Source organism: Zootermopsis nevadensis, unplaced genomic scaffold (genome assembly GCF_977971745.1).
Source record: "Zootermopsis nevadensis isolate Lab colony 2312 unplaced genomic scaffold, Znev_1.0 Znev_ptg000004l, whole genome shotgun sequence".
Lineage (NCBI taxonomy): Eukaryota > Metazoa > Arthropoda > Insecta > Blattodea > Termopsidae > Zootermopsis > Zootermopsis nevadensis.
This window is the reverse complement of record NW_028259136.1, coordinates 2,214,529-2,230,402: the sequence shown is the minus strand read 5'-3', so window position 1 is coordinate 2,230,402 and position 15,874 is coordinate 2,214,529. Positions and strand designations below refer to the sequence as shown.

At 37.6% G+C, this 15,874-nt stretch overlaps 2 protein-coding genes across 3 annotated transcripts in view; one reads left to right on the top strand and one right to left on the bottom strand.

The window, feature by feature from the left end:
- The window catches only part of LOC110827061 (uncharacterized), a 283,738-nt gene that overhangs the window by 260,679 nt on the left and 7,185 nt on the right, over nt 1-15,874 (bottom strand). The window lies entirely within an intron of this gene.
- Nucleotides 5,539-11,008, top strand: LOC110827059 (BSD domain-containing protein 1). 2 transcript variants are annotated; one of them, XM_022058327.2, is made up of 8 exons: nt 5,539-5,793; nt 6,413-6,458; nt 6,980-7,096; nt 7,287-7,442; nt 7,559-7,744; nt 7,960-8,095; nt 8,392-8,793; nt 9,834-11,008. In XM_022058327.2, exons 1-8 carry the CDS (start codon nt 5,780-5,782, stop codon nt 9,926-9,928), a joined length of 1,152 nt encoding a protein of 383 aa, XP_021914019.2. In that variant the 5' UTR covers nt 5,539-5,779; the 3' UTR covers nt 9,929-11,008. The 2 variants fall into 2 exon arrangements, with proteins under 2 accessions (XP_021914019.2, XP_021914018.2); XM_022058326.2 differs by having other exon boundaries at nt 5,554-5,793; nt 8,389-8,793.

The window sequence follows — 15,874 nt, the reverse complement described above, 5'->3', positions numbered from 1 at the left end:
CTGCAGGGCTTGATAACAAATTCATTTTCAGGAAATCCTGTGTGAACATAAGTTATAAATTATACTCGTAGTTCATATGCAGAACACTTATATGGGTCAAATTACAAACATAACAAGGGTGAAAAAATGGAGAGTTTGTAATATTTAAGGCAGAGAAAATCTGGATTAATGGAAATTGCATACATAAATATGTCACCAAATTATATATTATTAATTTATAGTTTTTGATTACTTCTCCAGAGGAGAGTAAACTGTTTATGTTCGTCCCAAAACTTCTTTTTAATCTGTTAATACAAGAATGAAATTGATGCAGTTTAAGCCGAATAATGATCGAAACTGAGAGTAAGCATGGATCGAAAGATACCAAAATGGAAAATGTATACGCTTCTGGAGTACACTGGCATTCCAAAGGTGTTCTTCAATCACGTATTTCCCTTTTGCATTTATATAATCCGATGCCAACTTGGGTCTTGTATCATTTTTACACAATTACAACCGCAGTTCATTGTTGTTCAACAATGTCTTCTAAAAAGTGACTTTTGATCTTTCTGATACTGATTAGATCCGAAGTTCCATTGTCCCATTGTTGCGAAAAACACAACAGACATGGACGTCCCAACGAGGTGGTGTTCGTTCACGCTAAAGCGGGAATCGATTCATATGACTCGATCCTACTCACATTTCAAACTATGAAATTTACGCGACGCTGGGAGTACTGGTTGGTTTTCTTTTACTCCAGCTGTTACTTTCAAGACATAAAGAAAGATATGAACATTTTTCACTCTGAATCCAATTCTTTAACAATGATACCGAAGCACTAGCGCCACTCATGCTCTGTTGAGATAGCTAGAAGCCACGTCATTTTTGACCGGGGCGGCTCTGGAACATGGGCGGGCGCGAATCAGGGCGGAGGCTTCCAGATCGAGAAAATATTAATTTTAAAAAAAGGGTGTGGACACGACCGATGTTCAGTTTAAAGTTCTAAATGTATTTTCATTTCTTCTTTTGTGGGACGATTCTTACTGGTGGTGAGTGTGACCGAAAATGTATGCAGAGATCTCAATCAACACATCCCCCGTCTCTCTAATATCCTCTCGGCTCCACTACCGTGTGGCTTCACAGACACCCGCCCTGTATAAGAGCGACATAAGACCGGCCATGTCACGCTGAAGGACCACCTGAAACGAACGGAATTAAGAGACCGCTCTTGAAGACATTTTGGATGTACAGGTAACACGCCACATCATTTTGTGACTTCAAGGACTACAAATTAAGGACTCTGAAAAAAAAACACTGTCCTGTCCTCCTTCTTTCTTACATTGCACGAACAAATTGCACAATTTCAATTATTATTAGCACTTACACTCTTCTATTGCCGTGTACACGACCTTTATTAATGCAGTAGTGGTATCACTGCATGTTTCCGTCTTACTAGGTCATCTTCAGGTGCTTCACCTAAATTTCGAACGGTCTTAAATACCATACTAGAACCAAGGCGTAGGAAGTACTGTAGTATCTGTACTATTGACTGTGTTTCCTAGAATGATACCAGAAGACAAGGGATGAAAAATCAGGCACGAACACGCCTTCCCCAGGTTCAATACAGAGGAATGCAGTAAAATTTATGTCGCCCAAGCCACTAGAGAATTCTCAAAAGAAAGGAAAAAAAACAAGAGGCTATGGGAAAGGAGTCAGAATAGAGAAAGATGATCCTACATGCAAATAAATAAAGGCAAGTATGGTTGCTATAGAAGAAGGGAGAACAGTAAGAATAGAAGCTAAGACAGATGTTGCGGCCGGTTTTCGAACGTGTGTCTGTGGAAGAAGCAGCAGCTTCTGGTAGCCTAGCAGCAGAGGGTTTATGTCACTACAGTCTCCTTGCCAACAAACGGACATACCGTACATCGTCCTGTGGCAAGGGGCAGCGTTTACTGCGTTTTGTTACGCTCGTATTTCCAGTTCAACTCTCATCCTATGATTTTCATACAGAGACGCTAAACAGTTGAGCTGTCTACACTGCATCACGAAACTGAGCACATTACAGAACTGTAATTGCTACGCATATTATTATAAATGCCGGTCATGTAAGAAGGATCTTGACTGAGTTTCTCGGTGTTCCTCGGCATGTCGAGGCGAATTCTATAAAAAAAATAGCAACCAATGAAACGGGACAGAAAATGATTGCTTCTTTCTAAATTCTTGATTTCGCTGCTTTAAAATATGTAGTCCAAAAATAAAATTTTAATTAATTTCCTAAAAATCAGTGCTCCGTGTACTCTTATTTCGTTTTTCCGTTATTTTACGACGCTTTTATTACACTCTGAGGTAAGATGACTACGAATGATGATGATTCGCGTCAAAGAAGTCATGACTATTTAAGGCATTATCTGATAAATACCCGGAGATCACGAGTTCGACTCTATTTGGACTAAAGTTTTCCGTGATTTTCACCAGTTAATTTAGTCAAGCAATGAGTTGTTATTCGACCATATTCATACTTCAAAATCATCCTTCGATTCAACGTTATATAATTTAATTATTTAGCTTTGATAACACCTTGTGGTTCTCGTGTTGGAAACTTTTCAACACATAACCAAATATTTAGCTCCAACTTTCGGCAACATTTGATAACACTTACAGTATCCAACACTATTTCATAATCATAATTTCAATAGAGTACAAGTTCCGAATATTTCCTTTCTTTACATTTCACACATTCTTCATAATTCAGAAGTTTCCTACTAATCACTAATCCTCCCATAACCCGTCATCAAAACTGCGATCAAGGGATCTGCAGAACCAAAAAACTGCCATGCGGTGTGATGGCTTCAAACTAACGATTCCCCGGTTAAGAATGGCTTTCCTCGTCTCCTCCGAGTCAACGCTGGTACAGGTAAACGTGTACGTTTTAAATATACCACTGATCGTCCGCCCAATTAATTATTTCGAAGTACCTTGTCGTTTCTCTTTCTACATTGTGTGACTTTCGCAGCTGACATAACATCGCTAAATAAACAGACAGCAAGACGCAGACCGTTGATTCCAGCCTTTTGTCTAATGAGTAGCAAGGACTCTTTTCCCAGAAGATAAATACGGCCCAAGCGTGAAGACGTCAATCTGGTCTGCCCGTACGTTCACTATAAAACATTGCTGAATGGCTCTTAGGCGCAGGGATACATTCAGCTTTTACAGTTTCAATGCTCAGAAGATTGCACGTGTTTTAGTGAAACCAGAAGGTACGCAAACGCTGCAGAAGTTAGTCATGTAAGTGACATTACGGCATGTCCCTATGCTGGCAGTTTACGACCCAGGCTCAAGCCACGTTACAAGAGAACTGCCAACTGAGCGGTGCCTTTGAGATGCTTACCAACATTGCAGTAGTGCTACACCGTCACTAGAAAGAACGCTATACAGGACTGGCATTTAACCATATTTCAAGGAAAGTAAAGCCACATCTCTCGCATAAAAATCAGAAAATTAGCAGTGGTAATAAGAATAGACTTTTAACAGGCCAGTCCGTATCTTTCGTGGAGGATTTAGTTGATGTCGCTTTAATAACAACGTTAAAATAAATACAGATGCCTCGACATGCAAAGTATGGACGAGGTAGATTAATCTTGGCCATGTTTTCGAGAGATACAAAAGATCCACAGATGAGTAGTTCAGTTATAAACAATAAAGGCAAATGTCTCAGTAAATATTTTAAAACTCGGAATTTTTGTTTGCAGCGTGCTTTGTATTTTGTGCAGTGTTTTGTGTTTTTATGTTCGTCATCACAGTGGTGAGTTTCGATTTGAGCTTCATGTGACATATGAATAAATTTGGACCTGTAAGAACCAAAATTAATTTCGTCCGGTAATCTGCCATGTTTTTGCCTCGAAATAACAAATTGCGTCAATATCCACACAGTGATTTTGAAGCCGTAATTTGCGAAAAGACAAAGTATCCTTATTATGTGTTCACTCTATAGGTTATACTTCGTGCACACTCGTAAAAACTCTGAAGAAATAGCACAACCAATTAAAATATAAAATTGTGTATCCAGTAATTTGTTAATTAGACATCGACCCTGTTTAATAACTGTGCATTTTGAACGACTATCATGAGTAGTCTGGTAAATGCAATGTATCAAGGGTGGAAAATGTGACTAACATGACAGATAATGCGAATAGCTTAACTTGGATATCTGTGAGATAGCACAATACACAATACGGTGGATTTATTATGTATACATTCGTTCTTACAGTTTAATTATTAGGCCTACAAGGAAATTAAACAACAGCCGAACGTGTTCTGGCGGCATGACGTCTTAACTGGAATATGTTTTGTCCTTCGTCATGTACGATAGAATATCATAAGCTTCACTGCCTAAACTGGGTACACTAAGGACCTAGACTTTTTTTTTGACTGGGCGGCAAGCAGAGAATCATTTGTATAGTTGGGAAAGAACAGAATTGTGTACTAGGAGCAAAATAACCGGACAAAATGGAAAGCCTAATATGGGCAACAGAATTAAACAGAAGTTTAATATGTTTGGATATGTTTTAATCCTTCATTTTTGTCGTATGCCTTATTAATCAATTCCAAACCAGAAACAACCCTCATTACTTACTATTTAGATTTGCTACTAGTTGAATAAATATGATGTTGATTATATTCGTATTTCTGAAAGCGTAAACGAGAAGATCTGGTTGGAAGTGAATATGCATTTTCGACGTAAATACGTCTATACGGAAGGGTCATTCGGCAAAAAAGCGTAACGAAGATGTGTAAGATCCATATCAACAATGTGTAAATTTTGACCGACGTCAATGGTCAGCTTTTATATGAACTCCTGCGTGCATTGTTGTGTTTCATTACTGCCGTCAACAATCCGCTTTCGTTATTGCGGAAAGAGCTGAGCTGTGAATCGCTTGTAGAAGAAGTGCATCGTAGAGTAGTTATTATTGTGCTGTTAAAAACGTTTTGGAATATCACAAGTACTTATCTTATATAAGAATTATTACATTTCATCACATTACATTACAGAGACGTATTTACGTCAGATTCTCCGGAACCGAGGTTCCACTGTCAACTTTCTTTTTCGTTTAAAACTTAGGGCTATTGCAAGTAATGAATTAACTATTTCAGAGTTATCTAGCAAATCACACTTTACTGCTCATTTCCGAACTGCATAATGTGCGAGAAGACTTACATACGATTGCAGTATTTCGTCTCGCCGTCAGACAAGACTAACTTCACTTTGTCTTTCAGGAAGATATTTCAGATTCACACGGCCGCGAGAATAAAAACGGCTGTCTTCTAGGATGTTGCGCCGTGTAGTCTGGTAGAAGTGTTCTGACGTTTCAGAGGTGCTTGCTGCTTCCAACATAATGGAGGTAGCAAGCACCTCTGAATAAACTTCTACCAGACCACGTCGCAAGAAACCGGAAGGCAGCCAACTTCATACAAACCGCCGTAAAAACCCGAACGGTCATTATTCCAGAATGCTTGAACATGACGTTAGAGGTCAACACGTTCCGTGGTTGTGTTTTAATACTCACCACGATACAAGCGCAGCCACTCTGTGCATATCGATACTACGTGTTCGTTGAGAAACGAATGTTGTCGATGTCAACATAGAAACGAAATCATGATAGTGATAAGTGATAAACTAAACTAAGCCAACGCTCTTGATATTATACATCTGGGGGGTAAAATTCGTTAATTTTCTGTGTTCATAGCTGTCGACGCACGGAGGACTTGTAGCTGTCATTCCTTTTTGTGTCACAGCCCAGCTATGGCTGAAGAAAGGTAAACAAGTAAGGTTAAAACATTAGAAATAACTATTTTAAGCAAAGCCCCATGAACGAATACTTTTGGGGTATATGGTTCAAAACATAATAGCTTCCTTGTGTATGCGATTCAGTCTTACAAAAAAAAGGCCCCAAAAAGCACAAATATAAAGTGAACATTATGGATGAAACCACAAGAAAAATGTAAAGTTGACAACATATGGTTTTTTCATAAGTGTGCTAGGTGGTATGAAGAACTCTTTAATGCGGTAAAGTGTAAATAACTATCTTTTTTGCAACATACTATGTTAAAAGTGATGTATGATGGTTTCAGAATACCTTCCAGTTGTTGTCTATAGTATTTTGTGTGCATCTGTTTTCAGTGTCAACTTAACTAAGGTACTACATATTTAGACTGCACTCTGGCAATTCACACCAGTTTAATTTAAATGTGCTTTATATATAATGTTGTAATACATCAAGTACGACAATGAACATTTAATTTTACTACAGTCTGCTGAATGGCTCCATCTGTGTCAGATTGTTATATACCTTAGTATCATAATTTAAGAATGTCTTAATAGCAGTTAAGAGGCATGTATTGTTATGTGTATTCATATTAAATTTGTCTGTTTCAGAGAGGGAGGTTGGTTGGATTCATGGTATAAGGCTGCAAAGAATAAGGTACCTACACTGTGTTTAAATTAACGCTTATCTATATTGATATGCCACAACAGGAGTTGTTGACTTATTTTCCATTATCTTAAACTTAATTTTGCAGTGGTTTTCTTTAAACCATTCTTTTTCCAGAAGACCTTTGCAAAGTCTTCTTAAATATGTTTTCTGTCTTGTCCATTGCACATTGCTGGAGCTTTCTTTTTGTCCCATTGTGTCCAGCAATGTAATTAACTTCTATCTAGTGATGAGGTTGAGAATGTATGAAGCTATACCTCCACTTCCACATATTTCATAATAGTATACTGTTCAAACTTAGAGACACCTTCATCTTACATCTACTTAGCCATTTCTTGTCCCCTTGGGTTGTTCATAGAACCAACAAAACTATTTCATCAGCTTGATAAAACAGATATTGCATTTATAGTTGCTGCTCTTATCTCATGTGTCCATAATGTTTACATTATATTTTTATATGTTTAGTAAGGATTAAACTATTTGTATTAAATCTCTTGTGTTTCTGCCTGCAGTCTGTTGAGGTCCTGCAATTTGTGAAACGTGACCTGGATGAATTTTCTACCGCAGTTAAGAGTGAGGCTAGTAATGTTGTCAGTTCTACAACATCAGCTCTGAAGGACAAATTAAGAGTAAGATTAATCTCGTGTTTTCCAAATCAAGCATGCTCAAGGGCTTGTAGAAATTGACACGGCTCTCACTCAAAAGCTAAAGTTATGTGTAGAAATTAGATTCTACTTCTTCTTCATTGTACTATAAACTCCATGTTGTGCCTCAGTTCCAAAATATAGTATTTGCTTTTTTCATTACTTTCATTCTCAGCTAGACGAACCAGAATCAACGGCAAACACTATGAAGAGGAGTGTATCATCATTTTTTGGGCAGGTCAGCAGTGTACTGAACCCATCACCTGAAGATGAGGATGAAGAGGCAATTGTCATTCATGACTCCCAACCTGTAGTGCTCACAAAATACCAGGTGATGCTCGTCGAGTGATAAATTTGTTCGTATGAGCAAAAATCCTAACCTCCTGTGATTCTCATAACATAAGTGAGAAAATGTTACAACAGAAATCGGTAAATACTTTCTTCTAGATGCTGCAGCGTGCGCTCGTCGCCAATCCTGACACATTCCTGTTTGATCCAGATAAGAAATATGAACAGCAGTATGAAGCATGGTTAGAAATTATTGAAGATCAGCTGACTGCAGACAGACTGTCAAAAATGATGACTGCTAACCCAGATTTACATTCCCAGTACACAGCTTTGGTCCCAGATCAGGTAATGCTTGCTTTTTGTTCATAAGTTTCAAGTGCTTCTAGAACTCAGAATATGACATTCATTATACAGCTTTTCAAAGTTTTAATTAGGTAGTCTAATGAAACAAATTAGTTATTTTGTTAGAAAAATGCAAGTTACTGAAATAAATTTCATATTACGTGCCACTGGAGCAAATTCAAAATGACGTATTCTAATTGCAAGGAATATTTTGACAGGTATCACACCTAGAATTCTGGCAGCGTTATTTATTCCGTAAAGCATTACTGGAAGATGAAGAAGCTAGAAGGGAGGCTACGGAACGAAGAGCTGAGAAGGAGAGACAGGTGGCTGAGAATTTTCAGTGGGAACAAGGTAATCTGTCTGGTCAGGAAGCAAGTTATTTACTAAACATGCTTAAATCAGTAATTCCCTGAATTATAGGGTTGCCAGAAGGTTTACTATTGATGATCATCTTACATCCTCTATCGTTACTCATACGGAGTGCATGTCCAAACCATTATATTTCATTCTTACATATTAAAATTATGGATAGTGAAAGGTCCAAAAAAAAATGTATGTGCCGGGCGGAGCAGGAAGATTTTGTATTTGGCAATTTCTGGAAAGTGTGCTGCAAACATAATACTTTGTTTCTGGTTACGTTTCAGAAGATGACTTTGGTGCCAACATCGAATTGACTGAAGAGGAACAAACAAGACTGTTGCTCGAATATGAAAGGGAATGTGAGAGCAAGAAATTACTGCGAAGTAACTCAGAAAGGAACAGTAGGGAAGATGCTATGATGTCAGCATGTGGTGTAAGAGGCAATCAGCACTCCTCTTTCATCTGTGAGAGCAGATCGGAACCATCCATAGCATCTAAGATGGACGGTTGTCAGATGAGCACAAGTGATAAAGCAACCAGCAAACAAGAAAACTTGAACAGAGATGGGCAAAAAGGAGAACTTATGACAGGCGATGAATCAGTTCTCTTTAAAACAAAGGAGAAGAAGGATATGGTTATTGTCACTGATGGAAATAGCTGTCACACCTCGTCCAGCTCAGGCGACAAAGGTACTATAACATAAATACCAATTTAGATAATTATAATCTGGGTGTTGTTTGTTTTAATGAGAAACTAAACAAGATTATGAAAGAATTGATCAGAACTCTCTCAATAAGGCTGCATGTGTCTGTCCAGAAATTAATATTGTAGACACTAATTGACATAAAAGAAGAGAAGGTGATAATAGGACACCCTGTCTTGGTATTATCGTGACAGAAATAACCCTAACAATGTAGGGCAGTGGTCCCCAACCTTTTTGTGCCTACGGGCACATTTGAGAGTTTATGAGATCGTGGCGGGCACCAACCAATTAACAAAGCCAAATTTTATTTTCTCTGGACAAATAAGATATGGACACCAAATAATACACAAAACAACACGACGTTTAATGATACAAGAAACCACACAATCAAAAATACGTAGTTTTATAAGTACAATTATTATTACTCAAGTGGGAAGTTAGTGCGATCAGCCAGATTTTCAAATTTGAGAGTGTAGGACGATATTGCTGCTCGCAAATAATCGTCGAGATGGGCATTAGTAAGTAGAGATCTGCGCTTTGATTTTATAATGTTCATGGTTGAACGGCCTTCATTATTCAGTATAACCTCTTTCCGTATCAACGCGGGCACCCAAAAAAAGCCTTGGCGGGCGCCATGGCACCTGCAGGCACCGCGTTGGGGACCACTGATGTAGGGTCTTAACATTTTGTATTGTGATATATTTTTAAAATTGTGCAGTGTTCATTCGGATAGCTTTGTTGGAGATTTAGAAATAACATAGTGATTGCTCCAAATATAATACCCCATGAATCATTATGAAATTTTCATGGTTAACACGTTATTAACATCAGTTGTATTAAAATATACAATGTTTAATTCTTCAGAATTCTAAAATGCAGCACGCCAATGGAATACTTTTCTTTCAGTTGATAAAAAGACAGTTTTATTTAAGTCGGTGATTCCTGCGATTATTAAGCCACGTTCATAATAAGAGTCACATAAACAGAACAATGTGGTGATATGAACTTGGTTATGTTTTGTTACAGAAAGCAATTATGATGACTGGGAACGAGAATTTGACCTAGAAGACGCAGAAGTGGACACATTGACTGAACAGCTAACTGATATAGCAAAAGCATAATGACCCTGAATGAGTGACTTGGTTACTGTTACACTGTAATTGGAATAAAAGCTCATGCAGTTGATGCATTACTGTTGTTTTAAGGTACGGCCCACAGATTGTTTGAAGGACCAAGTATCACGCAAGGTAGATGGATTATTTGCTCTTTTGTCTTATGTGGTATAAATATTGAATACTTTGTGCCTGGCCTGTCCTGACAGTAGGCAAGATGCAATTTAGAATGGAGAGAAAAGTTTTGTTGGACACAAATGTTACGAAGTTAGTGCAGTCTCTCTTCTATTGGCCTAAAGCCTTTTCTGTTATGAAGCAGAAATTAACCACATAGAAATGCGAAACATTATTAACTGATGTCATTTAGTAATAAACTCCACTACCCGTCATTAACTTACCAGATTTGTTCAGATTGACATACTGATTTGATATTATCACTTTTGAATGACATGGTGTAATCTTGTAGCCTTTACATTCTTCAAGAGAATAAATTAATTTAGCCATATTTGTAGAAAATGGATTTTAATGTAAAAGAAATGACAGTGGACTTGAATGACCTTGAAATAATAGCCGAAATACAGTGTTTTTTCCCCTCCTCCCCGTTCTTGAATTTGACTGTCTGTTCTCCACCAGTCTCCTGGTATCATGCTTTAACACCAGCAACGTATTCACAAACTTCTCATTGAGTAATTTTCGGATTTTTTAATACTGGTCCAGTGTTTTATATCATCATCAGTGTTAAACTGTCTGTCAGTAACAGTTGGAAATGGACGCATTATGACTAATTTTTTGTCTTCACACTCCCTTTCCCAAGAATTTAGAATCGCACAATTCTACTTTATATAGAAGTTGCATTCTGTGTTGTATTTTCTTCTTTATTTTTCAATAACTTTCTAATGTCATTGTTTAATAAGATTTCCAAATTTATATCGATTTGAAATTGAAATTTAAGTCAGATGTTAGTAATCTTTTATGTACAGCTTAGCATGTGTCACTTTCAAGATGAATGTGATTGGATGATCATTTTGACTTTACATATTTTTTATCTACTGTAAGTAAGAGAGTCAATAAAACTTTATTTCTGAAGAATATTGATGGAGTTGTTAGTCCAGCAATAGTTAAATAAGAGCCTGTACTTCTGTCCTCTTTGTTATATGATTTGCTCTTGTGGTACATTGTGAATATGAAACCACCATAAATAAAAGGCTGCAACCATCCCTTTGCCAGAACCATTTTTGTGAAATTGTGCAAAATTAAATATCAGCAAATGTAAGGTTCCAAAGCGTTGTTATGAAGTTACGTGGGGAATGTAGGTAAAGCTCCGTATACAACTCAAAAGTATTCTTGACCTCAACAGTACATACTTGGTTTTATTTTTCCAGAATTTCTATTGGTTGCAGCACATTTTATTGCAAAATGCATGTTTTCAGGAATATGTTTTGGTTGCCGATGATCTGTTTGCAAACAAAATTATCATCAGACAGAAATATACAATTTCTATCGTACTGTGATATTTATATAGAGACACCAAACAAACAGTTCTCAAGGAAATTTACCTTGACCACATTCAATTTAATGTAACTTTCTGATGCGGACATACAAATCTTCAAATCACTGGGCGTATAAAAAAGTATACTAGGGTATGTGGGGAAAATAAAATTTTCAAGACGAGAATGAACCTTGATAACATCTTAAATCTTCCTTCTTCTCACATTACACATATTATCCATAAAAATGGCTAGTCGCTGCAGTTGAGATTCGCTGTACTTCTCAGTTTTATGGAAAAATTACTGTGTATATATACGGCCTGTATTTTGCAGAAATGTAACCATTAGATGAGTAACGAGTTCAGTTATAAATGTGTGGGGTATAAAATTTCATAAAAAGGAATAAAGTTTATCGATCTGATATGTAACATGAAATGGTAGCAGCAGAATTTAAATTAAACTTCTCACAGTATCAACAAGATAAGTGCAGAATTTAGAATACTGCATGAATTGTACGGGTTACCAGGCATAGAGAGGATAGTGAAATCCGATGATATGGACATGTAGCACACAAGGGGTTCACACAGAATTTTGGTGGGGAATCCTGGAAAACGACCACTGGGCAGAGCAAGAAGCAGATGGGAGGATAACATCAAGATGGATCTTAGGGAAGTGGACTGTGAGGATGGCAAATGGATGGTGTTGGCTCAGGATTGTGGCCGGTGGCAGGCTTTGGTGTTGTCAGTGTTGAACCTGCGGGTTCTGCTACCAGGGAGTTAGTTACAGTGTCAACAAGAAGCCTACCAGACAAAGCTGTCTACGTTATTTGAATCTAAAAGCATTCCAACTGTTACTTCAGCTGTTACAACATTTATTGCAGTATTTTATTAAGTAATGAAGACAAACACAGAACAGTCACTCAGTCAGGGACAAGGTGGAATATAATTATGAAAAATCACTGATACCCCAAAATCTAATTCAGTTATAACCAAACACTTCATTCGCTGAAGAGAGAGTTATCTTTAATAGCTTTTGTTTCATGATATGTACATGATTAGTAATTAATTATGTTATTTAAGTTTCATAGTGTAGGGGTCCGCAGTGGCTGTGCGGTCTGAGGCGTGGGCCCTGTGCCGCTTGATCGCGGGGACCGTGGGTTCGAATCCCACTCAAGCCATGGATGGTTTTCTGTGTTGTGCTGTCCTGCGTACAGGTAGAGGCCTTGCGATGGGCCGATCCCTCGTCCAAGGAGTCCTACCGAATGTCTATAGAACAAGCCAACGGAAAGTTGGGGACCCGTAAAGGGTACCGGAAAATGTACAAACATTGTTAAACCGGAAAAAGAAGAAGAAGTTTCATAGTGTTATGTTAGGATTATTCCCCGTGTATGTTAAAGTAAGATTATTTTTGGTCAGTTGTAGTGCCAATGTTAAGGCTGTATTTTTGAAAGGTGTGTTATGTTCTTAAGGACAAGTTTTATAGTTTTGCAATTTATAGTTTCAGTTTTTAAAGAGTAAATAAAATCTGTTGACAATGTTGAATTCAAGAATCTGCACTTGTTGATCACACGTGATTCTAGTCTCTGTTTAATGCCAAGGTCTAAATAATCACCACCTGATATTTATTATTGATACAGTGACATAAACGAGAGAACCAAATTTCAGTTTTGAAAGTTTAAGTACAATACTTGGTTCGCAAGAATGAATACTTGAATTTGATGTATGTCTTTGAGACAGAATTGGTACATATTTGTATAATGGTTGAATAAATAAAAGTTACTATAAATTTATTATAAAAAAAGGTTCTTTTTTTTCAAGTGTCATTTTAATAAAAGTGACGATATCATAACCACCTCCATTTTTAGAAATTATTCTATCCAAATTGAACATGAAAATGTTGCTTGTGAGGTGTTTATTGATCGAAGAGAACAAATACAGTGATCTTCACAAGTAATAAACCAAGGCAGGAAGTGTTCATGTTTAAGGATATGAAAGGCACATTGATACGTGCACCTGCTGCTTATATGGGTGGTCACAGATTTCGTTCTTGGTCAGGTGGTCAGTTATCCCGTCCGAGGGTTTTTGTGATTTTCCTCATATCCTCCAGACAAATTGGATTAGTACCTAAAATGAGCCATGGCCACTTCCCTTCACGTCTTTCTCAATTCATCATTCATAATAATTTTGCCTTTCATTACCATGCAGTTGAGAAAGTGTCAAATTGATCAAAATCTCCAGACCTGCTGCATTTCCTTTAGGAGTTCTTTGTCCACGATCGTTTGAGTCATACTTCTTCTATCCATGAGGTCTATAAGTGGCCTAGGAAACCGTCAAAAACATGAGACCCGCAACCATTTTATTCGGCCCCTTCGTCAGATTTTGGAATAACCGATGTGAGAAGGGCAAACATTTTCTGCGACTGAGAACACCGACGTACAAATATATGCATCATCTAAGAGTTTAGAGCAAACAATCGCCAAAAATATTTTAATTAAACAGAAATTCTGTAATGTAACGTTAAAAACGCGTTACTGTGCAAAGGTTCAACGGATACGAAATTTAGCAACACAAAATTAAAAATGTGATATTAATAATAGAAGATTTATACAATTGACAATGACTTGAAATCAAAACTGTTTAAAAGCTAACAAAAATACACCTTTAAAATAAACTAACTTGGAAGGAGAAATCAGCTATAATCTGTTTTCAATTCCATAACAACTATCGGCTAATTTTTAAATTGAGGAAATACAGATTCCTTTATTGTCCACGAAATTTTTGCGGATCTCGACAAAGATATGAATGAATTGCCAATGCAGCCCGTGGTAATGGCCCCTAATCCGTATTACACAGGGGTTATCAACCCGCGGGTCGCATGCGGCCTGCTTACATTTAATATTGCCACTCAAGGATGAAAAATTGTTGACATCAGGAAACACGCTTTCTTAATATCGCCAGTTCTTGCAGCTGTGAACTACTGCAGAGCTTAATGAAGAACGTCTGATCGTGAACTAGTTCGCATCTTATTAATGGAAACTTGGAGAGATGCATGCAAATCGTAACAGAATCAAGCAATCATCTAACTAATGATTTAGCTTGTTAAAGAAAATTATTGATTAATAGGCCAAGTGAACTTGTTTGCGCGATTTGGTAGCATTTCAATAAACTCTGCCATAGCGTTACAATAAACTGACGTAATTTACAACTTTGCGGGACGTAAATCGATAAGCAAGAGTGAATGCGTCCCTAGGTCTGCAAAACGTTGAGAACCACTGATATTTTTTGTTATACCACCGATTTTCATTGTATTCTATTCTCAGTTGAATACAAATTCAATATGAAACTTGAAGTTATAAAACATGTGACGATAGACAGAGTCCAAAAACCCAACAATCCAGATTGTCAGAAACCTTCAGAATCGAAAAATCTTATATCTAAGCACACCCTTCCCTGTCTTGTCAATTTTTCTTCAAAATGTCGTGCATTCAGGTTAAATATCCTTTACCGAATTAATTCACCATCGTCTCAAACGAAGGCAGTAAAAGCTCGGATCATTGGATACGTAAATTGGAGGGTAGAGGTGTAAGCCGATTGGGGAGGAATACAGTTACTAATTCATGAAGACAAACACAAGCGCCATTTCAAAAACATGCAGTCCATTGCCACCACCGCCTTCTACAACTCGATTTGAGGCTGCAATCAGTCATTTTCTGAATCATTAAATGTTTCCTAACACGTACGAACGCAAACATCACAGAAACTTAAATATCTCCGATAAAATAATTTTAAAATTAACATGGGTCATGTTCTGAAACATGTTCTCTGTAACTTAGGATCGTAAAGCTTCCTTTACGTTTCTGAATTGTAGGTCTTTTCACTCCCCGCTCCTTACCCGCCTTGGCTATACGAGATATAAGGTTCTCACGGCGGTGAAGACATCGGGTTGTAACGCCGTGAAGATTTTCTGATATTACAAGTGCTGTTGAACTTTCTGGTACTTCTGCCAGTGTTTAATTCCACGGAGCAGAATACTTCTTGACAAACTGACAGTACACTCAGCTAGCCAAGAAATTTCTTACCGTGTTCAAAGCAGCCTGCCATCAAACCCTATAATGTGCCAGATTAATCCAGTCCATACCCTCGCCCTGTTTCACTAAGATCAACTCTAATATTATTCTCCCATCCCAGAGGCTTCTTCCATTCAGACGTCCTAGCCAAAAGTTTATACATAATTCTCATCCCTCATGCACACTACATGACCCGCCCATCTAATCTTCCTTGATCATCGTAATGATTTAGATTTTGCACCTGACAATACCGCAGCCTTGTTGATCGGGTGGCTTATAAAATGAACTACGGACATGAATATGGCTGTCTTCTGGGTTGTTCCAGTGGTGCTTGCTGCCTCCATAATCAGGCGATAACCCAGAAGACAGTCATCTTCATAATCGCCGCCATGAAAACCTGAA